Source organism: Stylophora pistillata, chromosome 9 (assembly GCF_964205215.1).
Source record: "Stylophora pistillata chromosome 9, jaStyPist1.2, whole genome shotgun sequence".
NCBI classification, from domain to species: Eukaryota; Metazoa; Cnidaria; class Anthozoa; order Scleractinia; family Pocilloporidae; genus Stylophora; species Stylophora pistillata.
Window position 1 is genome coordinate 31,497,699 of NC_142527.1, and position 27,173 is coordinate 31,524,871.

The 27,173-nt window shown below is 41.2% G+C and overlaps 2 protein-coding genes and 2 pseudogenes across 7 annotated transcripts; 2 read left to right on the plus strand and 2 right to left on the minus strand.

Annotated features, from left to right (window-relative positions):
• Window positions 1–179: 179 nt before the first annotated feature.
• LOC148724302 (RYamide receptor-like) lies at window positions 180–26,219 on the plus strand. Of its 6 annotated transcripts, none has more exons than XM_088733473.1 (4): window positions 180–304; window positions 3,192–3,263; window positions 4,238–4,294; window positions 24,230–26,219. In XM_088733473.1, exon 4 carries the CDS (start codon window positions 24,253–24,255, stop codon window positions 25,258–25,260), a length of 1,008 nt encoding a protein of 335 aa, XP_088589599.1. In that variant the 5' UTR covers window positions 180–304; window positions 3,192–3,263; window positions 4,238–4,294; window positions 24,230–24,252; the 3' UTR covers window positions 25,261–26,219. The 6 variants fall into 6 exon arrangements, with proteins under 6 accessions (XP_088589599.1, XP_088589600.1, XP_088589597.1 ...); XM_088733474.1 differs by lacking the exons at window positions 3,192–3,263; window positions 4,238–4,294 and adding exons at window positions 17,099–17,246; window positions 23,235–23,291 and having other exon boundaries at window positions 223–304; XM_088733471.1 differs by lacking the exon at window positions 3,192–3,263 and having other exon boundaries at window positions 237–304.
• LOC148724303 (uncharacterized) lies at window positions 8,051–11,230 on the minus strand (annotated as a pseudogene).
• Window positions 12,072–13,369, plus strand: LOC148724304 (RYamide receptor-like; annotated as a pseudogene).
• On the minus strand, window positions 17,655–19,327 carry LOC148724305 (uncharacterized). The gene is given in 2 exon segments (XM_088733477.1): window positions 17,655–17,849; window positions 17,894–19,327. Coding segments are annotated over 2 exon segments (1,023 nt in total). The 5' UTR covers window positions 18,846–19,327; the 3' UTR covers window positions 17,655–17,778.
• Window positions 26,220–27,173: the final 954 nt, after the last annotated feature.

The following is a 27,173-nucleotide window of genomic DNA, read 5'->3' on the forward strand; positions in this document are numbered from 1 at the left end:
ATCTCGTAAGCACAGATAGGCGAACATTTTACAGTTGTCAATTTCATTTGAGCTTAAAATATTTTCTTACTCTAGATCTTTGATTGTCCTTGTGGTCGCGCTTCCTGAAAAATCGCATCAGTATTTAACATCATCGATCTTACACAGATTACAGAAATTGCCGTGAAGAGTCTCAGATCAAATCTCTTTCTAATCCAATTTCTTTTTTTCTTGGTTGAGTTAAGAAGTCGCGACAAAAGAATGAAAGACCTCTATGCTACGATCGACGGTGGACTGTTGTCGGTTATCTGTTGTCAAAATTTGGGTAGGTTGCCATCTATTTTATTTTTTCGAATAGATCACTGAAATGTTTTTTAGTCGGTCCATGCCTAATGTATGTCGTCTCAGCTAACGGCCAAACGGCTGCAGATCAAAACCCTGCAGCTGTTTGCATGGTTTTGTCTGTTTCCGTTAGAGCCGTCTTGTTGTTACCTAAATAAAACTAGATGCAATGAAATATATGAAGTTCATATATTTTGAACTGCGGTATTAGATACGTATGATGCACGATCCTCGCAGTAGATAGCGCTATTTAAGCAACAGCGAAAATCAGACCTGAAAAAAATCAGGCCTGTACGGGATTCGAACCACTGACCTCTGCGATACTAGTGCAGCGCTCTACCAATTGAGCTAACAAGCCAACTGGGAGCAGGCCGTTAAGTTGATTCGTAATAAACCCGTGAAAGTGATAAATTAGATACAATGAAATATATGAAGTTCTTATATTTTGAACTGCGGTATTAGATACGTATGATGCACGATCCTCGCAGTAGATAGCGCTATTTAAGCAATAGCGAAAATCAGACCTGAAAAAAAAAAATTAGGCCTGTGCGGGATTCGAACCACTGACCTGTGCGATGCTTTGTGCAGCGCTCTACCAATTGAGCTAACAAGCCAACTGGGAGCAGGCCGTTAAGTTGATTCGTAATAAACCCGTGAAAGTGATAAATTAGATACAATGAAATATATGAAGTTCATATATTTTGAACTGCGGTATAAAACTGTATTAGTCCAAAACTGTAAGGCCGCATTTGATTCGATTTCAAACCAATTTTAACCTTTTTGGAATCCTGGGAGAGTGTCTGTTTGGATTAATCACGAATCAGACATCTTTACTCTGACTAGAAGCCCCTTCAGCTGCGTGAAAAGAAGCTTAGTTAGCCCAAATCAACTCTCAAATCTCCAACTTATCATGTCCAAGACCACGAGAGAACCTCTTTGTCAGTTTCGTTGTCATCGTTTTCATTATTCATCGGAATCGTCGTTTGACTGCAAGAGCTTTTCTTCGCAAGGTTCAACCGAGCAGGCAACTTCCATTTCTTTAATCGACGCTAGCTAAGTGAGATGTTTTATTACGCATAGTAGAGCTTGCGGAAGAAAGAAATTATTCGCTGTCGGTCATCAGTTCAAGAGTATTTCGAGGCTAACCACAAAAAAATTACAATAGGCATAGAAGATGTGCACGCGTCGATTAGGACTTTTTAATTTTCTACGAAATCAACTGCTAATCGACGGTACCACGTCTTTGTCATATCTGTTTGTTCAGCCAGCGTGTCACATGAGAGAAGCGTCATTCTCCTTAAAAGAGCTATCCAAAGAACTTAAACTCCCATTGCCTGTGCTCATCTTTGCTCACACTTTTAATTGAGCCATCAAGGCAGCCACAAGGCTCTATGCCAAAATACACTGAACCTCATTCAGTTGTGGATGGTTAGGGATGCAAACGTTATTCCTCTGATCGTAGTTAAAAGAGGTATAATTTGATCTAAGCAGGAGCTTCATGTGCTGTAGTTCAGTCTCTTGATGATTTGCCTACCCGCATGAGCTTTTATTTTGAGCATGAAAATAGAAATGGCGCTAACGGTAGTTGAAAAATAGTTTAGTTCCTCTGATTTTCTTCTTATGGGCCCATTTCCGAGATTTGCCTGATGCTTCATTGATTCATTAACCATATAAATGCTACAGGCTAATAAAAGAATGATTCACGCAACCTGAGTGTTAATGGCACTCTAACTATGGAAACTTGAAATAATTCGCCCAGGTTAAGCTGAGCTGGTGTTTATGGAGTTTTTCCAGGTCTATTTCAACATTCAGTCAGCCGGCCATACGAATATTACCTGTCGCAATATCATGTCCAATTCGTCTTTTACAATTCTTATATAGATCCTTTCTCAATTTGCATTTGAACGGAAGAGAGTTCATGCGGAATTCATCAAGTTAGCTTTTGTTCTGGCCAAGTTTTCTCCGTTTTTACGCCTAAATAAAAACGCAAAGAAACTTCGTCTTCAAAGAGGCCGAAGACAAATATTTGGGTAGCACAGCGTCAAATGATTTCGCTGATGCAAGTTTTGAAGGTCATTTTCGAAGGTCTTTCCAATATCATTGCACGGCGCAGCGCCAATAACTCAAGCACAGAAACGAACTATTTAAACGCGAAAACGTCATTCTGGCTGCCTCTTTCGATATCATTGCGACATGATCTACTAAAAAAAATTCCAAAAAATTACTGTATTCCTTAACTAAAAAATTCAGGATATGTAAAGCTTCAAAGTGCCTCTGTCAACTCACACGCCATCATAAACTTTAATTTAACTCTTTTATCAGCAGTTGTGCCGATAAAGACTTTGTACTTAGAACATAAAGGCCAAAGTTGACTAGAGAATCTTGCAGTTAAATTAAAGAAAATAACGGTAAGACACTATGTCAATTCAATTTATGAAGGAAAGCTTTTGTTATCTACCCTATTAAAGAATTGTTTACTCACGACAGACCCTGTTGGGTGTTAAAATCGACAAATCGATGTCGGATTTCCATCAGTGAAAATAAATATATCGGGATGAAAATTTTAAGTGATTTTAATGCCTGTACGGAAAGTTATGAATTCAGGCATATATTCCTTATTCGCCCGCTATTTCAACATGACTGCATATTTGAGAGCCGTACTGAACAATTTCAAAGTCATGTATCTGAAATATACAAGGGAATTATCTGCATGCAATGAAAGGAAGAGACAAGGTTACGAGATAAGAGTTAAATTGACAAGTTCCAAAAAGCAATTTTCTCTTCTAATTACGTATGCTAAGAAAATACGGTGAAGTGAAATGTTGACGCCATACCAAGTTGTCCTGCAACCTAAAAAGTTGTTTTAATAGGTTGAGTCGTGAAAGGATCCTGCAGCGAGTCCTTTTCTAATTTCTAGTCGTCGAGTAATTCATCTAATGCAGGTAAGACTCATATTTTCGTTTCCTTTTCCTTCCCTTCACGAAGTCAGTACGAGCGCTTTCTATTTCGCAAACTCTAACTGACGTTCTCAGATAACGTTTATAGGCTAAATAATAGATGGAAGTTTTACCAAACAACGGTTTATCTCTGTTGAAGAAAAGGCTCTTGCAAGGTTTTCAACCTCTCGTTTATTCCACATCAAAGATGCCTGAGATTTTACGTTTTCGTCCATTGGTTCAACTATGCCATGATCGCATACCATTTTGAATATTACCTAATGTAGGTATCTAGTACAACAACTTCCCGACGCAAAACGTTCTGTTAGAAGTTCCTCCAAACAGAGTAAGTAGAGTTTGTATTTACGTGCGTGTGAAATTCCCACGGTGACAGCATGTTACCTCAAATGCCATTGGCAACCGGTTAGAGTGAAGGCGTTTGTTATGATGGGGATTAGAGTTTCATGTAATATGTCCTAATTCGATGGATAAAGAATCAATTATCCCTAGATTCATTACGTTATGGGTTACATGTAAATTTGTCCTCTACCGCATTTGAGCTTTAATTAGTTTTTATTGACTTTCAAAGCGGAAGACATAAGCCCATGTTGTACGCGGATGGACTATTAATATGAGCCATGCTGAAATTCAATTCATTTTAAGCCCCACACATGCAAACATTTAAGTTTGATATTCCTGTCCGGCTGTCTCGAGGAGATGCGTGCCCGATACCCGCATTAATATTCAAGACAAATCATCTTGAATTTTAAAATAAAGAACTGATCAGGACTAAACTCAGTAGCTCATCAAGTTCATTAGTCTCGGGCTTCTGAATTTTCAAACCGATGGACGAGGGAAGCAAGGTTGTCAAGCTAGTCTAGAGGTATACGGTGCGGTCTCTTAGTCTACATCAACCTGAAGAAACACTCGGATCATTGAACTTGAATTGTATTTGTTTTCCTTATTTTCTCTTCCTTTAGAGCTAAGAGATTACAAGTCTTTAAGGTGGCAGTGGTCTCCCATACATTCTATCGCAGGTATATTGTAATGTATTGTCAAAAGGCAATTAACGCCTCTAAACTCAATAATTTAGAGGAGAATAAGTTGATGAGGCAAAGCGAATGCAAGGGGAGATTGATTCTCTGTTTCCAAAAAAATTCTTTACATGTGCCATTGGTGTCTTTACATACTATATCGTTCGTTATCTCAAGTGCTAGTTTTGTTCTACCAGGTATTAAACTGGGAATGAAAGATTAAGTGAAATGAAATCGTTATTGCTACTGCTTCGTTCTGATAATGTGTTGGAAATCCCAGTACAGCAAGACTAGTCACTCGCGTAGTTTTTTCCCTATCTTTATTCTAGTCGTCACACGCTTCGTATCGCGTCGATGTTAGCCTATTCTTTTACAAAACCACAATATCCTAAAGACGGCCCTTGGTTTCGCGTTGCGAGGTTAAAAGGCTGACGTCACTTTTCCGACACTCTGCCCCCATTTGTCTCGGAGAGCAAATGTCTGTCGAGAAATGAACCTTATCCCTTAAATCTTATGAACGAATCTATCATCTAGAATTCTCAATCGATTTCCTAATCACACTAATCATTGATCAATCAGTAGCCATAGTGGCAGATGTTCAGTTCATAAGAAGAATGTTCAAGTATCCAATCCGCTGTTGTCATCCAATCTGTTTCGGTTTGGTTCACAGTTCAATCCCCTTCCTCATCGTGAGCAAGATTCTCCATACGCAATCTTGCTACGACGGCTGCATCACACGAAGGCCTGAACGCTGGCGCTTCGATGCGCAACTCGGTCGTTGGAGGTCTGTCACCGTCTCCCAGTCGATCACATGACAGTTCTAACGGATACAGCTGCTCTAGATGTGAAGTCTTTGTGCGCAACTTTGCTCCCCGGACAACACCATCACGCCCTTTGATTAGTTCCGTGACGAACCCGACCTTCCATTTTCCACGATTCTTGTCATCCGACTTGATCAGCACGACCTCGCCCACTCTAGGATTGTGTGGTTTCCGGGATTCTTTAGACGATGGCGTTCGCGCAGCCCCTTTACGTATTCCTCGTCCATGGTTTCCAGACGGCCTCCTTACATCGTCTGAGATACTTTGCTCGCTTGCGTAATTCACCGTCTTTTATGCGGTGTGGTTCCAACTCGAGAAGTGCATTTGGTTGACCAAGCAACAGGGAGTGGGGGTCAAGATCGGTAGCTGCACATCGTCCTCCACTTAACTTAATGGTCGGTTGTTGACTGCAACCTCTACGTCTAGTATAGCCTCCTCTAACTCGGTCCACATTAGGAACCCGTTTCTAATGGTCTTCGGTAGACTTCTCTTCACCAATCCAACCATTCTCTCGAACTGCCCTCCCCACCAGGGTGCTCTGCTCAGGTTGAATTGCCACTTGATTTCCTGACGGGAGAGGAATTCGTTGAGGCGTTCATCAGTCATCACTTGTTTCAGCCACTTAGCTGCCGCCACGAAGGTACTCCCGTTGTCTAAGTTAATCTTCTCTTGTAGTGATGACTCTTGTGGTAAATCTTCTCTGTAGTGATGATTCTGATCTCCACCACAAATCAGAGTCAATGTGCCAGTTCTTCGATAAACGTGGTTACCCTGTTTCCGTCGTTCAAGCGGGTTACCACCGCGCTCAACTCATTGATCGACATTCAGAACTACAAACGTCGCAGAAGGAAGATTCCGACCGCATTCCATTCACTCTCACGTTTCACCCTCACAACCACTCAGTTAAATCCATCATTCTTAAAAACTTTAAATTACTTCAAAACGATCCAGAGACAAGCACTATCTTTTCGAAGCCTCCGCTCATTTTATTCAAACGCGACAAAAATATAGGCAATTATTTGGTCAGAAGTTCTTTTCAGACTAATGACCAACCAGGCACTTTTAAATGCGCTCGTGCACGATGCAAAACGTGTCCTTTCATTCACAACACTGATAAAATATCGGGACCTAAACGATCCATTAAGATCACCGATTACTTCACGTGCACCTCCACCAATGTAATCTATTGCATAACTTGTACTTATTGCAAAAAGATATACATCGGCGAAACAGGCAGAAGACTAGGTGACCGATTCCGAGAACACCTTCGAGACGTGGAAAGGAATGACAAGGACACATCGAAACCAGTCGCTAGACATTCTAATTTACCTAATCATTCTAAGCAACATATGGCAATCTGCGGTCTTTCCTTGCACTTAGGTGGCACGGAAAACCGTAAAAATCTTGAACAAAAGCTCATCTTTCAAACCGGCAGTCTAAATCCCACATGGATCAACGAACGCTTTTCATTCCACTAATTTATTCATGTTTTTCTCGTTGCCATGCTCCCACCAATAACGTAGCTCCATTTTCTGCCTTTAAAAGCACACACAACCCACAATTCCTCTATTCGCTCCGACGAAGGGCTAACGCTCGAAACGTCAGCTTCTGTAGTCATTACGGTGGCCAATTTACCATTTCAACTTTGTTGATGTATCCAAATTATTTCGTTACTCCCACCGACGCAGCCCCAAACAGTTTCTTTCGAAACTATCAGCCTTTAAATCTTCTCTGGTCGGCCACGTCGGGCAATAAACCGAAGAAATTCTTCCTTTTCTAGGCTGGATAGTAGCTCAAGGTAAATACCTTTGGTCAGGCTACAGGCGTAAAGCGCTGTGTAAACTTTGCCTTCTTGATTTCTCCCCTTTCTATACTTCAGTGGTCCGGCGAAATCCACTCCGACTACTTGAAACGCAGTTTTTCCTTCGGTACGATCCCTTGGTGGCTGTCTTGGTGGCGGAGCCGCGAACGCTGTGGCGCGGAACCGCTTGTAGCCGTTACAGGCTTTAACGACTCTTTTGCAAGGCGTCGCAGCCTGCGAACCCAGTACCTTTCACGAATCTTTGCCATTGTGAGGGTCACTCCCCCGTAGAGTGTCCTGATATGCGCGTCTGCAACCATCTTCTCCGCGAACGGATGAAACTCAGGCAAGTAAATGGGATAGTCTCCCTGAGTCCACCCTTGGCATTCCAGTAACCCGTCTGCGTTTTCTTGTAGGTTCAGCTGTACACAGTGATCTTTGAAACAACTCATCTCTCTTCAAATTCACCTGTGCTCGCCTTAGCCACAGGTGTCGCTGCATCTCGATCTCCTCTGTCGTGAGTGGTCCCTTAGATCTTCTTGTCTTTTCGCTCCGTAGGTTATGCATGAAACGTGTCACCCAAGCACAAACCCTTAGGGTTTTCCATAAGTTGAACTTGACCAGCAAAGCGTCTAGGATGTCTGTCTTAGCTTGTACTACAGCGAATACTTCCCGTATCACGTTTGCTTCCGCCTGACTGTCTGGTGTGGCCGTTGTCTTAATATCGGCTGGCCATCGCTCTCGATCTAGTAGCCACTCAGGCCCTCTCCACCATAGCTCTTCGTTTTCCACGCCTCCGCTCCGACTGCCAAGGTCAGCTGGGTTGTCCTTTGTACCCACATGGCGCCAGTTTACTTCTGGGTTTTGCTGGATATTCTGCACTCGATTGCTCACGAACTGCTTGCAGCTCCCTGCTCCTTTGATCCAATGTAACGCAACGTAACCTCTAATGCTTCCTTAACGTTCACAATGAGGTTGGTCGCTATGTGACCTGAGACCAACTCGAGGTGGGGGATGGTGAGGCCTTGCTTCGCCACTCTAGCTTTGGCTGCTATCAGCCCAACACTATCACCGGATGGTTGAGATATGACACCGTACACTGCCGCAGAAACGCCTTGTCTCCTTGCGTCGCCGAAACAATGTAGCTCAATGTTGCTGATCTATTCAAAGTGTTGAGGTATGGCTCTGGGTACGGAAATGCTCACTGGTAGCTGTGCTTCCCACCTTGACCACTTGGTTCCCAGTTGACCAGGAAGTTGAGCATCCCATCCGACTTTGAAATCACATACGTCTCGGTATAGTAGTTTTCCACTCAATGTCATAGACGCTGCGAGCCCTAGCGGGTCATACACTCTTGCTATCTTCGCTAGTATCCCTCTCTTTGTCACTTGGGTGCGGTCAGTTGGGAACTTTACTTCAATGGTATCTTGTCGCTTGTTCATGGAAGCCCCAGAATAGATCCCCCTCCTTCTTTAGGTGCACCCAACTGTTCTTTCGCGAATGTAGTATCTTCGCTAAGAGACTCACCAGAGGACTTCTCTGCCGGAACATTTGAATGCCACTTGTGCAGCTTGAATGAAGCTTGGTTAAAGACATGGGTAAGGCCTGCTTTGACTTCACGGGCAGCTTTTACGGTGGGTCCGCCGCTGACGTATAGACTCTTCTCTATTTCCCTCTCCAGTTCTGAATTCTCGGTACGACAGGCTTCCAGGTGTTGTTTGATAACTCCCCCAAGAAGAAACGGGGATGGCGGCAAACCAAACAGAGCTCTCGTGAATCTCAGTATTTCCACTCGCCTGGATTGTAAGTCCGTGATCCAGTGGAATCTCATGGCATCCCTGTCGTCTTCCCGTATTCGTACTTGTAAGAACGCTTGCTTGATATCACCTGTTAACGCGACTGGGTGGAAACGTACACGGACAAGAACATCCCAAAGCTTGTTCTGCAACGGAGGTCCCGCGTGAAGGCACTCGTTGAGACAAGGAGCCTTCTCTGAAGCTCGGGCTGAGGCGTCGTACACGATTCGAAGTTTGGTACTCTCTGCAGCCTCTCTTACCACCGCTTTATGTGGAATATAGAACTCCTTTCCCACTGGTGGACATGACACTCGCTCCATTATTCCCTCGTTCAGCTGGTCTTTAATTATGGTGTCATAATTCTGGAGTATTCCGTTCTTCTCCAGTTTCCGAATGGTACTTTCCAATCGCATTAAACTTCCCGCTCTGTGGTTGAGCAGTGGAGGGGGGTTTCATCTCCAGGGTAGCCCCGTCTCGTACCACCCCTCTGGGCCTCGTGTTAATTGTTCCTTGACTTCTTCATAAACATCTGCTTGATCTCCGCTTGGTGTGTCACGCAATCCTAGAACATCTAATTTGCTTAGCTGTTCGTAATCTGCCGCTGTCGTCAGTGTCAAGAACATATTAGAGAGGTCAACTTCTTTACCTGGCGACATAATTGTCCATCCGAACTTTGTTAGCTCTGTAACAGGTTCGCCAGAACGTCCGATCTTTGGTATGGTTTCTGTCTTTATTTTCGCGTACTCGCTCGCACCCAGGATAATGTGGACTGGTAGCTCAGGCCTCTCGTCTCTGTCGTCCATGTATACCCCATCTAAGTAGGGATATTTCTCCAGTATCTCAGCATATCCTGGGTTGTCAAGTGATAGCAATGTACTACGGTCCACTCTGGTGACTTCCGTTTCCAATCGAAGTTTTCCGTGAATACTGTCAATCGTCACGCTATGAACTCCGATGACCTTGTTTGTTGACCCAAGCATCATCTCTATGCGCTTAAATTCTTCTCCTTGCGGTTTGTTTCCCAGGTGTTCAAGGATAGCTGACGACGCGTATGAGCTGCCTGCCCCAGTGTCTAGGAGTGCGCGGCACTTGATTCCATTTACTTCCCCGACAACAACGGGATACACGACTCTCTCTGTTCCTTTGTTTTGTGCCGTCATAAATCTTCCCCTCGTTGTGTGACCGCTTGGTGGGTGATCACAAATTGGCGTGTGATGTCTGCGTTGAAAGTTATGACACCCGCGGCTTCTATAGCTGTCTGCTCTGTGTTTGTCACTTGTACAATTAAAACACAACTGTTTTTGGCTCAAAATTCGTTTGCGGTCTCCGACCGCGACAACTTTGGTGCAATTAGCGGATGTGTGATTCGTGTCATCGCAATAGACGCACCCGCGCATCTGTCTTTCACTTGCTTGTTGTTGGACCTGATAAGACCTTCCGCGTGGCGGCGGGACGCGTGCATTCCAGTCATTGCGATCATTCTTCCTCTTGGACACACTCGCACCATCGCTTTCCTCTCCTTCTTTTAATTGCCTGAATCAGTTTAGCGAAATCCCAGTCTCGCCACTCTTCGTGTCCCCGGACCGTCTTCCTTTATTCCTTTCAGTTTTTCTAACATTGCCCTCACATTTCCGGAGACTTCACGTAACTTCCCGCGCGTCTCTAAACTTTGTACATTGAACGGAAGCTATAAATAAAACTCATTTTGGACTGGCGCTTGTGATGGTAGGCAAACCCATGATGTTGCTTACATATGCGTTTACAATTTCTGAAGTTTTCCCGTACTCCGATTTTAGGATGGCCTTCGTTCTTTCGTACCTCTCAAGATTGAATGGGAGTCCATCTATGTCCACTCGCACCTTTGTAACAAGGAGTTCCTTTAGATAATATGGATATATCAACAAAGTTGAAATGGTAAATTGGCCACCGTAATGATTACAAAAGCCGACGTTTCGAGCGTTAGCCCTTCGTCGGAGCGAATAGAGGAATTGTGGGTTGTGTGTGCTTTTAAAGGCAGAAAATTGAGCTACGTTATTGGTGGGTGCATGGCAACGAGAAAAACATGAATAAATTAGTGGAATGAAAAGCGTTCATTGATCCCTGTGGGATTTAGACTGCCGGTTTAAGCGAACTTTGTCACTGCTGACAGATCTGTCGCGTCTATTTCCGCGGAAAGTTTGTTCCAAAAAGAGAGCCATTGTTCGAAGGACCCATCAAACCTCGTTATTGATAGCTTTGGCAACTTTGCGTGCATTCCAGAATCGCCTGGTAACCCTTTCCCTTTTTTGCTACTTAATTTTTCTGATTTTTTCTCATAATCAAGCTTCATTTCCCATTGTGGCTTTCCAAACGCGAGTTGCTCCTCTCTCTCCTTTGCGATTGTCGCTTTCTCGCTTACTTTTTCGGCCATTTGCGATTTTTTCTTCACCTCCGCCAAACACTTCCCAAGGTATTCGATCTCCGCGTCTACAAACTCGATAACTTTGTCTATTTCATTCCTCCATGCACATACCTCGTCCATTTGCTCACCCTTTGCAATCTTCCTCTCTTCGATCTTTCATTTGATCTCGTCCGCTTCTATTGCTAAACACACCAACGCGCCACGGTGTGTCCCACTAGTTGTCGCGTTTGCCTTGTCCACAATTCCCTTTCCCTTTTCTTGCTAGTACGCCAGAAGTTTGAGTTTTGCGTCCAAATCCTTCTGAAGTGCCTCCAGTTCCATGTCTCGATCTCAGTCCCGTCGGAGGTGGCAGTTAGTGTTGGAATTCCCTGTACAGCAACACTAGTCACTCGCGTAGTTTTTTCCCTATCTTTATTCTAGTCGTCACACGCTTCGTATCGCGTCGATCTTAGCCTATTCTTTTACAAAACCACAATATCGTAAAGACCACCCTTGGTTTCTCGTTGCGAGGTTACAAGGCTGCGTCACTTTTCCGACATCTGCACTAACTTAGAGTCTAAACCGAAGCATTACCATCACTTTGGTTCCTAGATTCATCATCAATCACAAAGTTATTATTATTTATCAAGAAACTCTAAATGTGTTTTTCCTTGCCTGTTCCTGTTTCCAGCAATTCCTTCCGACCTTTTCACTGCTCCGTTGACGTCGAGGAACATCGGTCTAAACCAGAATGAGCTTGATTTTAAAAAACGTTCTTCTAAGTTTTTCCCTATGAATACCCAATGGATTCCTCTTACTGCTCACAGGTTCACCTTTATCCAGTAAATGTTAGCGGAATTGGTTTTGCTTGATGTTAGGGCGTGTAGTTCATTTATCTCGAAAACGAGGTTGCTATCAGATAAGATTTAAGGAGCTACGGCTGTTAACTCGTGATTCATCAAATAGTAATATTGGGGTCATCCTATCTAACTTTAGCAACAGAGAAACATAAACCAAAGATGACGTTAAAAGAGGCCGAGGTGGCTATCCTCAAAGTCCTGTACGCCGTCGCGATGCTCGTAGCATTTTTGGGGAATGGTTTCCTCATCTACATCGTGTGGAAGAAACCTGAAGTAAGATCGCTGACAAGCTTCATGTTCGTCAACATGGCCATCGCTGATTTGCTGGTGACGTTGGTTGTGATGCCCTGGTCGATTTCCCAACTCTATACAGACGGTTTATGGATGATACCAGGAATATTGGGAAAAATCACTTGCAAATTTATCGTATACACTGCCTTTGTCACTATAACAGCGTCCATCCTCTGCCTGACATTCATGACAGTCGATAGGTACTATGCCATTGTTCATCCCTTCCGCCGCCATCTTTGGTTCCGAAAGCCTAAACTGACAGTACCATTTATTTGGATCTTGTCATTGGCCTCTATGTCCATTTTCCCTGTTGTTCAAACCGTGGAAGACCACAATTTCGAATGCACGCTATCTGTTTACGTTTTGGGTGATCCATTCAGGGCCCTTTGAGGGATATACCTCTTCCTGGTAGTGGTCAACTACCTGATCCCTTTGAGTGTTCTTTCTGTCATTTATACTATTACCGCACGGAGGTTATGGTTCCATATGTTGCACCTGGAGTGGAACATTTGACAGGAAATCGAGAGCAACTTGAATCCTCTAAGAGGAGAGTTGTTAAGATGCTCATCATTGTTACCTGTGCCTTTGACCTTTGCTGGCTCCCAGGACAGGTGGTCCACATGATAATCGTCATGCAAGCATGGAATATTGAGGTAACTCTTCAGCCGATTGTCATGTTTGTGTGTTTTTGGTTTGGTCACTCCAACAGCGCCATCAACCCATGGCTTTACATATTCCTGAGCAGCAAGATCAATACGGCATTTACAAGAATCGTCAGTAGAAAAAGCAGCCGGTCGCCTCCGAGTCTCAGTGTCAAAACATCAAATGCCTTTTGACCACCTGAAGACGAAGCTGTCCAGAAAGAGTCAACACTGTAATCTCTCTCATAACATGGAGGATGTGTCACCAGTCTTGGTAATTGTACTTAGAAAGCGAAACTTTCTTAAAACTTATTTCATATGACACCATATATACAGTGTGATAAAGGTTATAAGCTAGGTAATTTAATGTGAAATTGATAAATTCAAGTGAGTTAGACAACTCTTCTGTCGCAAAGTGAACTGTACATAGGAGGGAATGGTCTTTAGAAATATTGCATTAGTTTGTTATGGCCCTGAAAGCCACATTCGGGTAGTGGTCGACCAATTAGGTAAACAGTACAATATGATTATTCAAAGCTTCGCCGTTATATTACCAAAGTGCGTACTAAACAATCCTATGAATATGGCTTAAGGAAATAAATCCAAAGAAATAGAGCTATCGGAGTAAGATATCGTGCCTTTCTAACCACTTGGCCACCCCATCTACCTTGAGGTTCCTTTATTTGAGTTTTTTTTTTAATTATAGGTTCGTATATAGTTCAAGCTTGTACAAAACACTCTTGAAAATGTAAAAAGAGGAAATTAGGTTAATGCACAGGGCGTTGGACATCGAGGAGGGAATCGAAAAAATCAAGAAGCAACGACTTCCAGTGTTGTTTTCCTCTGTTTTTATTTTGCTTTGCTATTGCTTTGGTTTTCAATATTGACAGCAAGTTATCTCTGGAAGCAGTTAGAGTTAAGACTCGAAAGTTAGCATGCAAATCTTTCATTGTTATCAACATTGTAAAAATAGTTGTCGTCAAACGAGGTATTCGACAATGAATTTGAGAATTTGCCGGTAAGTGCGCACGAAGAGTACAATTGCCTTCTGCAGTATAAACTTAATTAGGTTTGTTTTATTCATAATTTCCGCATTGATAATTAAGAATCGTTCCTCAGTTTTCCTAACTCTAGACCAAAAAATAATAGATTCAGTGCCTTTGATCCATTTAAGAGCGGTTACCGGTGACAGAGAATAATTTCGCATTAACTTTGTAATTTTATTGTAACTCGATTCTATGCGGTTACAAAAAGAAATCATCTCACTCGCCAAAGAAAAGGCAGGTTGATAGCTTTAATTGAGCCTTAAGCTTAACCAAAATTTACATATTTTACCTATTTTACAAGTTATTGCATTGGAGCAGTTTTAAAAGAGCCTTTGTAGTAGCTTCAATTTGTGACAGACTAACGATATAAAAGACGGTAAACCATCGGACTAAGAAATCGTATCTTCTTTCTACGTGGAGTCGAATGCGCTAACCATCTTGCCACCCGCTCTTGCTTAATATCTTCCTTCCATGAACTTGTTTGTTGGTAAATAATCCCCAGTTTCCCACGCAGAAAAAAGTTAATGAAAACTGGGCTGCACTGTTCTTGTTCCTCTGAGCTAAATTTTCGAAAACTCCTCAATTTCAAAGTTTGGACTGTTTTTATCAAGCAAATCTTTCATAATTCACAATAAATATATCTCATGAGACATTTTGTTGTGTACTATCGCTGAGTAATTTTACGAGTTGTGCCGTATTTTGACGAGCCCTCATAACAGAGCAATTTGATGAGCCGACGTTTCGAGCGTTATCCCTTCGTCGGAGCGAATAGAGGAATTGTGGGTTGAGTGTGCTTTTAAAGGCAGAAAATGAAGCTACGTTATTGGTGGGAACATGGCAACGAGAAAAACACGAATAAATTAGTGGAATGAAAAGCGTTGAAGTTCATTTGTATATATTTGTTTAAGCAGGTTGATTAATTGGCAGCTGTAATTTCTGATGTGGACCTGCTGTCCTAACCCACCCATCCCATCCCAGGGGAGGACATCCATCACACAGTAATCTCGTGTGTGGGAAATTAACGTCTCCTGCCCCAACCCTGCAGGAGACGGGACCTCCATTTATTCGTCCCTATCCGAGAAGACTAGAATATCTAACCATTTCTTGATGTTATAGAAAGGTAGCAAATTCTTCTCAATGATTTTAAGACCTTGAGTGTTGCTCCGACCGGGGCTCGAACCCTCGACCTCCCGCACTACAGTCCAGCGCTCTATCCATTGAGCTAACCGGGAGACGGTTAGCTCAATTGCGGTTAGCTCAATTAAAATACTCAGCGAACCGGTTCGTTGATCCCTGTGGGATTTAGACTGCCGGTTTGAAAGATAAGCTTTTGTTCAAGAGATTTACGGCTCTCCGTGCTACCTAAGTGTAAGGAAAGACCGCAGATTGCCATATGCCGGCTTAGAATGATTAGGTAAATTAAAGAGTCTAGCTACTGGTTTCGATGTGTCCTTGTCATTCTTTTCCACGTCGCGAAGGTGTTCTCGGAATCGGTCACCTAGTCTTCTGCCTGTTTCGCCGATGTATATCTTTTTGCTCTTCATTCCACTAATTTATTCGTGTTTTTCTCGTTGCCATGTTCCCACCAATAAAGTAACTCCATTTTCTGCCTTTAAAAGCACACACAACCCAAAATTCCTCTATTCGTTCCGACAAAGGGCTAACGCTCGAAACGTCAGCTTTTGTAATCGTTACGGTGGCCAATTTACCATTTCAACTTTGTTGATATATCCCAATATATTGTTGGTTAGAGAACCTCAGTGGACCGATAGAGACCGGTCGGTGTTCCTTCGTGCTTCGGGTAGCGCTTATCAATAGAATTAGTATGCCGCTTCCGTAAACATATATTACAAGTTATTTTATTTGAACTGTTTTGAAAGGACCATCGTAGTAGCTTTAACTTATAACAGGCAGATGAAGTGAAAGTAAACCCATCGGACTAAGAAATCGTATTTTCTTTCTACGTGGAGTTAAGCGCGTTTACTATCTAGCCATCTGATCTCTCTTAACGTTTTCCTTTCATGAACGTATTTGATCGAAAATAATCCTTAGTTCCCTATGCTAAAAACAAATAAATGAAAACTAGGTGCATTGAGGTTGCACATGTTAGAGCTTTGAAAGACGCTTCCGCGCCCAATTCAGTTTAGTTCTCGTCCTCCTGAGCCAAATTTCGGAAACTTCACGATGCACGGTTATACAATAAAATACAATAACTTTTCTTTCAACACGATGGTGATTAAAGCGTTGCTGCTTACTGGGTCGTGCATTTAAGCTCACTAAAAATTTAAAAACATTATTGATATAGAGAATTATCGTTATTATTGCGGGGCATTGTTTGCGGAAGTTCCGCCTGAAAGTCTAAATTACGTTATATGTCAGATTTAGAGGCCGCTCCGACGAACGGCTAACGCTCGAAACGTCAGCTTTTATAATCGTAACGGTGGCCAATTTGCCATTTCTACTTTGTTGATATATTCTAATTACTTCGTTAACCCCACCGACGCAGCCCCAAACAGTTGCTTTAGAAACTATCAGCCTTCGTTCTAATTGACGTTGGATGACTTTGCGAGATCCGGTGATTTCTTTGTACGCCGTCAAAGTCTAAATTTCAAAGTTTCGAGTGTTTTTATAAAGCAAATCTTTCATAATTCACAAGATTTGGAAATGTCTAAATGCATCAACAGAGTTCTAATATGTTTTAATCATTCCTATTATTCGCAAGAATGAAACATAATCGGCGTTTGTCACAGTTTCCAATGCCACCAGACAGATATATACCATGTGAGAGCTTGAAGGGGGCTTTTATTTCTTTCTATATGGGCGGGACTAAATGTCTAAATGTTGAAATTTTGGATAACCCGTAGCAGGAAGCAAAAAAAGGTATAAGCTTACACTGATTGTTATTCCAACCTTTTATGAAGGCAAAAGGTAAATGAAAGCAAAGCTGTAGAAGAGTTTTTGAGCAAGAGCAAGATAACCAACAAGCATCAAACCTCTGCATAAACAATACAGCGTATCCCGACGTATTAGCATTTGTAAACACCGCAGTTTGGCCCTCGATACCTCGTTTTCATGCAACTCGACCCAGATTATCTGAGACAGCTGCCATTTGGAATAAGGTGTATAATTCAGACTCTCCTCCTTATTTTCAGTTTCCCATTTCTTTTTCAGTTGATAGCCCTGATATTTGAAAGACCGCTGGACAAGACAGACTCTGTGGGTGATATGTTACCTTCTAGTGTTCGTAATTAATATTGCAGCTCAGTTAATATTGTGGTGTGCCATTCAAACTCTCGCCTTGGTGACGCTGACCTTGCAGGTAAATCGTAATTTCATATTCATGGAAGTGGTATATCAATATCTCAGCGCTCAATCATCCTGAGAATCAGTGGACTTGGAAATCACTTCGAATAGTAGAGGTGAACGCGTACTTACGGACGCAAAAAATTGCGCGAAGAGCATTTCTGCTGTCCGATAGATTATTCCTCGGTTAAGCGTTAGACCGGAAAATGGTAATTAGGACGTAGGCCACATTTTCACCACATCTTATCGCGGTTATACAAAAGAGTCAACTGAAGATGTATGCATTTTTAATGAAAATGCATCAACACTTGAAGACCTTTAAATAGCACTGTGTTCCTGCCGAATATTTTAACATAAAACTCTGATGAAAATATATTCATCACTTTGGAAGAATTAACAAAGATTTAGTAATATATAGAGGTAAAAACCAGCGATATAATATCCCGACGTTCCGGCGACTTCATGACGCCATTATCAAGGGTACAAATGAAAATAAAATTAACAAATGCGAGTTCAAGAGTTACAACTAATTTACACAGGGGAGGTAGCTACACAAATACTTTACCACGGATAGAATCCGTTTGCACGTTCAAACTCGGTGTTAATTGTTTGATGTAAAGTGTCTCGTTGACAAGACAATCCATTGTAGAAAATGTATGTAATACATCTCGTTGACAAGACAGTCCAATTTGTTCATGCACTTCTTGAGAACTTTGAAACAGCTAAGAAGGTCCTCAGGGACAGCACCTGCGTGGTCGTTGTCGTAGTGCTTGCGTACTGAAGATGACGTGCTCTTATGGCTATCCACGCGGGCATATAAATGCCCACGTGTGTAACCAATATAGCTCCTTGTATCGCACAGGTTACATTTCAATTGGTACACTACGCACTGTTGATTAACCAGCTGTGGTTTGGTTTCACATTCTTTAAGGTCTTCGCCAATTTTCCGACTGACAAATACGGGCTGAATTGTGGTTTGGAACGTAATGCTAAGGTCTTTCAACTGCGTCTTAACAATGTTAGCGGAGTCTTGGTCCTTGATGGGTATGACTACTCGGGTTATATCATTTTTCGCCAATCTTCCCAACGCATGCAATGGTTGCTGGTCAGCAACTTTCGAGTTGATAAAGGTGTTAATGGCGGAGTTGATAAGGTGGTGAGGGTAGTCCAAGCGTGAGAATAAATACTTCAAGCGCTCACACTCCTCAGAAAACTAAAGCTATGAAGACGACAAATGGTACGCGCGATCGAGCATAGTTGTTAATAAGTTCCGTTTGTACCGGTTGTCAACGTAACTCTGGTAGTGGACAAGTAAACCAGTATTAGTAGGCTTAACATTAACTTTCGTCTCAATTTGGGGTGCACGGTTTAGGCGCTGGGTGCCAAGAAAAGGGAGCATACCATCTTTTTCGATTTCCATTGTAAAGCTGACAGAGGGATGGGCGTGGTTCAGGGTGTGTAGGAAATCCGTAGCTGTAGTAATGTTGGGCATTATAGTGAGAGTGTCATCAACATACCTGCGATAATAATCAGGCAGTTTGCCTTCGAGCACAAGCCTTTCTTCCAACGATGACATAAACACGTTAGCTAGCAAAGGCCCGAGTGGGGACCCCATGGCCACTCCGTCGGTTTGTTCGGCGCTTTTTCCTTGTTGACCTGTTTGACCTTTCGTGAAAAAAATTTCTAATACTCCTAATAGTTGAAATGAGGTGAACTTTCATGTGGTTGAAAGTCAAAATACATACTAGAATTCAAAAGGAAAAGGTGTTAGCCTGCACGAGCTACCGGAAAGTGAAATATTAAAGAAAGGTCAGCCGGCAAAAATAACCCGCGACGACGGCTTGCCGAATTCTATAAAACCTCAGAACTGCCAAAACGAAGACTTCCAACGAGATATTCAGGCATGTAAGTTTGCCTTGCTGACCTTCGCTTCGAACTAAAAGCTCTGCTTACCTTTTCCATATTCAACACAAATTTCAGTTACTTATTCTATGAATTTTTTCAAACCATTTTATTGTAAGCGAGTAAATTGAAGCTCGAAATGGTGGTACACCGTGTGTGGTAAATTCTCAGTCGCCACCCTTGACCAAAGCCCATTTTCAACATCATGCGCTTTTCCAAGCAGTCAAATATATCTTGACCTTCCTAAGTCTGTTATGAGTCCACCGAGTAAATTCTCTTTACCCCACTAGTCACATTCTCCTGCGAAAAAAAAAATTACATTTAATAATGCATTGCCAGCAATTAATTAAGACAAACACGTTTGCGACAACTACAAATTATCCTTTGTCAGGCAGGATAATAGGAAATTTGGGATCTAACGCATTAAGCATTGATAACTCAAGAAAGTAAACAGGAGGATATAAGGTATGGGATCTCTGTTTTATGTCCGGCTCTATCTTTTTCTTTTGTTCTGAAAAGCCAGAAGATTCTTCAATTAATGATTCACCGATACGCGATGTTTCTTTTTTTTTCCGATCCGATGTTTATCATGGTTGTAATACCTTTTAACCCTTCCAATGTAGCTGAATTAAAAATATTCATGACTAAACCATGTTTTGATCCATAACACCGAAAAAATGATGTAAAACCAAATTTTACCCGGAAGATAAGCTTTAATTAAAAAGGTAACTTAAATTACAACTGAAGAGATCAAGAATTGTGGCCGCAATTGAGACGATTTTAAACTAATTTAGACCTTTTTGGAATAGTGGGTGTCTGTCTTTTTGGGTTGATCACGAAACAGCCGTCTTTACTATGACTAGAAGCCCCTTCAGTTGCGTTTAATAAAAAAACTTAGTTAGCCCAAACCAACCCTCAAATCTCCAACTTATCAGTTCCCAGACGACGAGAGAACCTCTTTGTCAGTTTCGTTGTCACCTTCATCGGAATCGTCGCTTGATGCAAAGGGTCTTCGCAAGGTTCAACCGTACCTGCAACTTCCTTTTCTTAAACCGACGCAAGCTAAGTGTCATGTTTTGTTACGCACAGTAGAGCTTGCGGAAGAAAGAAATTATTCGTTGTCGGTCAGCATTTCAAGAGTATTTCGAGGCTAACCACAACAAATTACAGTTGGCGTACCGTATAAGATGTGCATGCGTCAATTACGACTTTTTAAAGATATCACAGCTTTCTACGACATCAATTGCTAATCGACGGAACCACTTAAAAAAATAGGAGTTTAGTTATTTTGAAATTTTTTTTATCGAAATTGGATTTTACATATGATAGAATAAAAAAAATACGCAACATATGACTTTATGTAAAACGGTGCGGGGTGAATAATAATGCTTCTTAAAAGGTTAAGACATCTATTCCGAAATGATTGTTGATTTACATGCGCCTTTGTCATATCTGTTTGTTCAGCCAGCGTGTCACATGAGAGAAACGCCATTCCCTTTAAACAGCTCTGTGAAGAACTTATACTCTCATTGCCATTGCTCATTTCTGCTCAAACTTTTAATTGAGCCATCAAGGCAGCCACAAAGCTATACGCCAAAATACACTGAATCAGATTCAATTGTGGATGGTTAGTGATGCAAGCGTCATATGCATTCTTCTGATGTAATTTGACTCTTGGTAGGAGCTTCGTATGCTGTAGTTCAGTCTCTTGATGATTTTCATACCCGCAGGAGCTTTTATCTTGAGCATGAAAATAAAAATTCCGCTAACGATAATTGAAAGATAGTTAAGTTTTTCTGATTTTCTTACTATGAGGCCCACTTCCTAGGCTTGCCTGATGCTTCAATGATTCCTCAACCATATGCAGCAGGCTAAAGAACGATTCACGCAACCCGAATGCTAATGTGACACTAACTATGGAGACTTGAAATAATTCGCCCAGGTTAAGCTGAGCTGGTGTTTATGGAGTTTTTCCAGGTCTATTTCAACATTCAGTCAGCCGGCCATACGAATGTTAGCTGTCGGAATCATCTTGTCCAATTTTTCTTGTTTAATTATCCTAGAGATCCTTTCCAAATTTGCATTTGAACGAAAGAGAGATCATGCGGAACTTTATTTTTTCAAATTAGCTTCCGTTCTCGCCAAGTTTTCTCCTTTTTCGCGCCTGAGCAAAAACGCGAAGAAACTTCGTCTTCAAACAGATTGAACACAAATATTTGGGTAGTACAGCGTCAAATAATTCCGCAGATGCAAGTTTTGAAGGTAATTTTTCAAAAAGGTCTTTCCTATAATATAGCACGGCGCAGCGCCAATAACCCAAGCACAGAAACGAACTATTTAAACGCGACAACGTGATTCTGGCTGCATCTTTCGATATCATTGCGACATGATCTACTAAAAAGAAAATTTAAAAAAATTACTGTATTCTTTAACTAAAAAATTCAGGATATGTGAAGCTTCAAAGTGCCTCTGTCCACCAGCCATCATACTTTAATTTAACTCTTGGGGAGCAGGGTTGGCGTAGTGGTGAGAGCGCTCGCCTTCCACCAATGTGTCCCGGGTTCGATTCCCGGACCCGGCGTGATAAGTGGATTGAGTTTGTTGGTTCTCTACTCTGCTCCGAGAGGTTTTTCTCCGGGTACTCCGGTTTTCCCCTCCTCAAAAACCATCATCATTTGAATTTATTTAATTTAGAGTTTATTTTTTAATTTATTTTATTCCCCCAGATTTCCTACATTTTCCTATATTACAAATCTACATTCCACCGAAGGAAACTTTCTCTTTTTTACGTCTTCCGGTTCCCTCGACCAGAAGGTTAATTACGTATTCAAATGTGTTTTATAATACGGAGCACCTGCATTAACACTCTGCCAGCAGAAGATTTGAGAAACTAAAAAGTCCCCGTTTTGAACTAATCTTGACTTTTCGCACCTAAAGCAGGTTTCCAACTCGTTTTTTTTTTTTGGTTTTTTTCTTTTTCAAGTTGAAGAATCAAAATCATCGAAGAAATCGAAGAAAAAATTGGTTTAAATTACAGGAACGGACTGTTAATGGCCGTTTTTGTCATGTGGTCATTTTTGTCGATCGCATTCCATTTTGAACGTTACCTAATGTAGATATCCAGTACAACAACTTCTCGACGCAAACTTTCTTTTAAAAGTTGCTCTAAACAGAGTGCGTTATCTTTTACTGTCTTATCGCGTAGAGTTTGCGTTTACGTGCGTGTGAAATTCTCACGGTGACAGCATGTTCAGTACCTCAAACGCAATTGACAACCGGTTAGTGAAGGCGTTTGTTATGGTGGGGATTAGAGTTTCATGTAATATGTCTTAATTCGATGGATAAAGAAGCAATGGCAAAACGAGGAATCCTGGTCGTTTTTAATCAAGAGCATTTGGTCTCGTTTCCCAGAAAGCTTGAATGATCCGGAAAATCGAGGCTCGTATGTCGTTGCTTGGCAAAACGAGGAATCGTGGTCGCTTTTAATCGAGAGCTTTTGGTCTCGTTTCCCAGAAACCTTGAATGATCCAAAGCAATTATCCCTAGATTCATTACGTTAGGGGTTACATTCTTACAAAAATAGTATAACCTTCACACACATCATGTAACATAAGACTTGCTTCAAAGCCAAATAGCTACCAAACGGTGTTCGTTAGTTTGACCTCTGCCGCATTTGAGCTTTAATTAGTTTTTCAGTAGTGACTTTCTAAGCGGAAGGCACAAGCCCGTGTTGTACGTGGATGGATTATACTGATATGAGCCATGTTGGATTTCAATTCATTTTAAGCCCCACACATGCAAACATTTAAGTTTGATATTCGTGTCCGGCTGTCTCGAGGAGATGCGTGCCAGATACCCGCATTAATATTCAAGACAAATCATCTTGAAATGTTAAAATAAAGGACTGATCAGGACTAAACTGAGTAGTTCATCAAGTTCATCAGTCTCGGGCTTCTGAATTTTCAAACCGTTGGACGAGGGAAGCAAGGTTGTCAAGCTTGTCTAGAGGTATACGGTGTCTCTTAGTCTACATCAACCTGAAGAAACACTCGGATCATTGAACTTGAAATGTATTTATTTTCTTTATTTTCTCTTCCTTTAGAGCTAAGAGATTACAAGTCTATAAGGTGGCAGTGGTCTCCCATACATTCTATTGCAGGTACATTGTAATGTATTGTCAAAAGGCAATTAACGCCTCTAAACTCAATAATTTAGAGGAGAATAAGTTGATGTTGAAAAGCGAATTCAAGGGGAGATTGATTCTCTATTTCCAAAAACATTCTATACTGTGCCATTGGTGTCTTTACATACGACATCGTTCATTATTAAAAACTAGATCATTGGATAATGCAATTCAAGACTTTTTATTGGCTTAGCCATTATGGTATATCAGCCAATATACCATAATCTCCAAATATGGTAAGCGTACGTGTCAGCTTAAAATTAAAAGAAAGCTAAAAATTTAATAAAACTTAATAATTTCATTTAACATTTTTAATAAAAACAATTATTCCACTCGCGCTTGTTGGATATGTGATGATTATAGCCAACGAGGCGTGAAGTGCCTCGTTGGCTATCTATCATCTCATATCCAACGCGCGTTCGTGGAATAATTGTTAATTATCTCAAGTGCTATTTCTGTTCTACCAGGTATTGAACTGGGAATGAAAGATTAAGTGAAATGAAATCGTTATTGCTACTCCTTCTTTCTGGTAATCTGTACTAACTTAGAGTCTAAACCGAAGCATTACCTTCACTTTGACTGTTAGATTCATTATCAGTCACAAAGTTATAATTATTTATCAAGAATCTCGAAATGTGTTTTTGCTTGCCTGTTCCTGTTTCCAACAATTCCTTCCGGCTTTTTCACTGCTCCGTTGACGTCCACGAACATTGGTCTAAACCAGAGTGTGCTTGATTTAAAAAAAAAAAGTTCTTATAAGTTTTATCCTATGAATTCCCAATCGATTCCTCTCGCTGCGTGTGGTTCATTTTATCTTCAAAACAAGGTTGCTATCAGATAAGATTTAAGGAGCTACGGCTGTTAACTCGTGATTCATCAAATAGTAATATCAGGGTCATCTTATCTAACTTTAGCAACAGAAAAAGAGAAACCGAAGATGACGTTAAAAGAGACCGAGGTGGGTATCCTCACAGTCCTGTACGCCATCACGATGCTCGTAGCATTTGCAGGGAATGGTTTCCTCATCTATATCGTGTGGAAGAAACCTGAAGTAAGAACGCTGACAAGCTTCATGTTCATCAACATGGCCATCGCTGATTTGCTGGTGACGTTGGTTGTGATGCCCTGGTCGATTGCCCAGCTCTGTGCAGACGGTTTATGGATGATACCAGGAATATTGGGAGAAATCACGTGCAAATTTTTCGTATACACTGCCTACGTCACTATAACGGCGTCGATTCTCTGCCTGACATTCATGGCAGTCGATAGGTACTATGCCATTGTTCATCCCTTCCGCCGCCATCTTTGGTTCCGAAAGCCTAAACTGACAGTACCATTTATTTGGATCTTGTCACTGGCCTCTATGTCCATTTTCCCTGTTGTTCAAACCGTGGAAGACCACAATTCCGAATGTATGCTGTCTGTTTACATTTTGGGTGATCCATACAGGGTTCAGCAAGGAATATACCTCTTCCTGGTAGCGGTCAACTATCTGATCCCTTTGAGTGTTATTTCTGTCCTTTATGCTATTACCGCACGGAGGTTATGGTTCCATGTTGCACCTGGAGTGGAACATTTGACAGGAATCCGAGAGGAACTTGAAACCTCGAAGAGGAGAGTGGTTAAGATGCTCATCATTGTTACCTGTGCCTTTGCCCTTTGCTGGCTCCCAGCACAGGTGGTCCACATGATATATGTCATGCAAAAATGGAATATTCATTTAACTCCTCAGCCGATTGTCGAGTTTGTGTGTTTTTGGTTTGGTCACGCCAACAGCGCCATCAATCCATGGCTGTACATTTTCCTGAGCACTAAGATCAATACGGCATTTACAAGAATCGTCAGGAGAAAAAGTAGCCGGTCGCCTCCGAGTCTCTGTGTCAAACCTTCAAATACCTTTTTACCACCTGAAGACCAAGCTGCCCAGGAAGAGTCAACACTGTAATCTCTGTCATAACATGAACCATTTATCACCAGTCTTGGTAATTATATCTAAGAAAGCCAAACTTGCTTAAAACTTATTGAATACCATGAACCATTTATCACCAGTCTTGGTAATTATATCTAATAAAGCCAAACTTGCTTAAAAATTATTGAATAACATGAACCATTTATCACCAGTCTTGGTAATTATATCTAAGAAAGCCAAACTTGCTTAAAACTTAGTGAATAATATGGCCCCATACATACGGTGTGATAAAGGTAATTAATGTGAAGTTGATAATCTGAACTGATTTAGACAACTGCTCTATCGGCTGCTAAGAATAAAAGAAGGGATCAGATTTTGTTTCGTTATTTTTTTGTTGTTGCTCTCAATTTTGACAGCAAGTTATCTCTGGAGGTAGTTAGAGTTTATAATTCAAAGTTATTATGCAGACTTTCATTTTTATCAATAATGTAAAATTAGTTGTCGTCAAACAAGGTATTTGAGAATTATTTACCTTGGTGAAGGTACATATCATAGTAGTGAAAATTTCAGAATTGGCCGGTAAGTGCACTCCCGAGAGCACAATTGCCTTGTGCAGTATATACTGAGTTGATTTGTTTTATTCATATTTTCGCATTGATGATAAAGAATCGTTCCCCACAGTTTTACTAATTATACATAAAAAAATAATAAATTTAGTGCCTGTGATCCAAGTGAGAGCGGTTACTGGTGACAGAGAATATTTTCGCATTAACTTTTTAATTTTATGGTAACTCTATTCCATGCGGTTATGAAAATAATCATCTCACTCGCCAAAGTAAAGACAGGTTGATAATTGACCCTTTAGCTCAATAAAAATTTGCATATTTTCCATATTTTACAAGTTATTTCATTGGAAAAGTTTTAAAAGGAACTTTGTAGTAGCTTTAATTCGTGACAGACAAATGAAATAAAAGTAAGCCCATCGGACTAAGAAATCGCATCTTCTTTCTACTTGGAGTCGAGCGCCCTAATCATCTTGCCACCCGTTCTCCCTTAATATTTTCCTTTCATGAACGTGTTTGTTGGTAAATAATCCCCAGTTTCCTAAGCAAAAAAAATTCATGAAAACCGGACTGCACTATTCTTGTTCCTCTGAGCTAAATTTTCGAAAACGCCTAAATTTCAAAGTTTGGACTGTTTTTATCAAGCAAATCTTTCATAATTCACGATCATTAGAATTACTTTTTAAGGCGTCAAGAGAGGTATATTTTGGTTTCATCATTCCTACTATTCGCAAGGATGAAACTCAATCCGGCTTTCGTCACAGTTACCTATGCCACCAGAGGATATACAGTTTCAGCGAAATCCATGTGAGAGCCTGGGGCGCCGTTTGTTTCGTTCCAATTCTATACGTAGGCAAGACTAAATGTCTAAATTTTGAAAGTTTGGATGACCCGTTGCAGGAAGGAGAAAAGGGTAGAAGCTTACCCTGATTGTTATTCCAATCCTTCAAAATGGCAATGGGTAAATAAAAAACAAGGCTGTAAAGGAAAATTTTGACCAAGAGCGAGACATTTAACAAGATTCAAACCCATGCAAGACTAATGATAAACATGGTGGCTTCAAAGGTAATGGATGACAGAAAATAGTCTTGCATGAACTTTGTAATTTTATGAGTAACTAGATCTCATGCGAGCGTGTAAATGATTTGTTCACTCACCAAATAAAGAGAAGTTGTTAATTTTTCTCTTTTGTTGAACCTTTATCGTAATTCAAATTTAGTTCAACACATATGAATGACATCTATTAAAAAATGAATTAGGACTTTCATCAAAACACACCTGTCAGGTGCTGTCCGGACGAATACTGGCAAAGGGACCACGCAAATTAGCCTAGACATTTAGGCAGGGATAAAATAGTTAAATTCAGAGTATAATTTTACCTCTATG

What these genes read in the sequence shown, in the direction of transcription:
- LOC148724302 (XM_088733471.1), top strand. Translation starts at nt 241, where the DNA reads ATGAAAGACCTCTATGCTACGATCGACGGTGGACTGTTGTCGGTTATC. An exon ending in TATCTGTTGTCAAAATTTGG is followed by an intron (nt 305 to 4,237) that starts GTAGGTTGCCAT and finishes CTCTTCCTTTAG; the next exon opens with AGCTAAGAGATTACAAGTCT. An exon ending in TCCCATACATTCTATCGCAG is followed by an intron (nt 4,295 to 24,229) that starts GTATATTGTAAT and finishes ATCTAACTTTAG; the next exon opens with CAACAGAAAAAGAGAAACCG.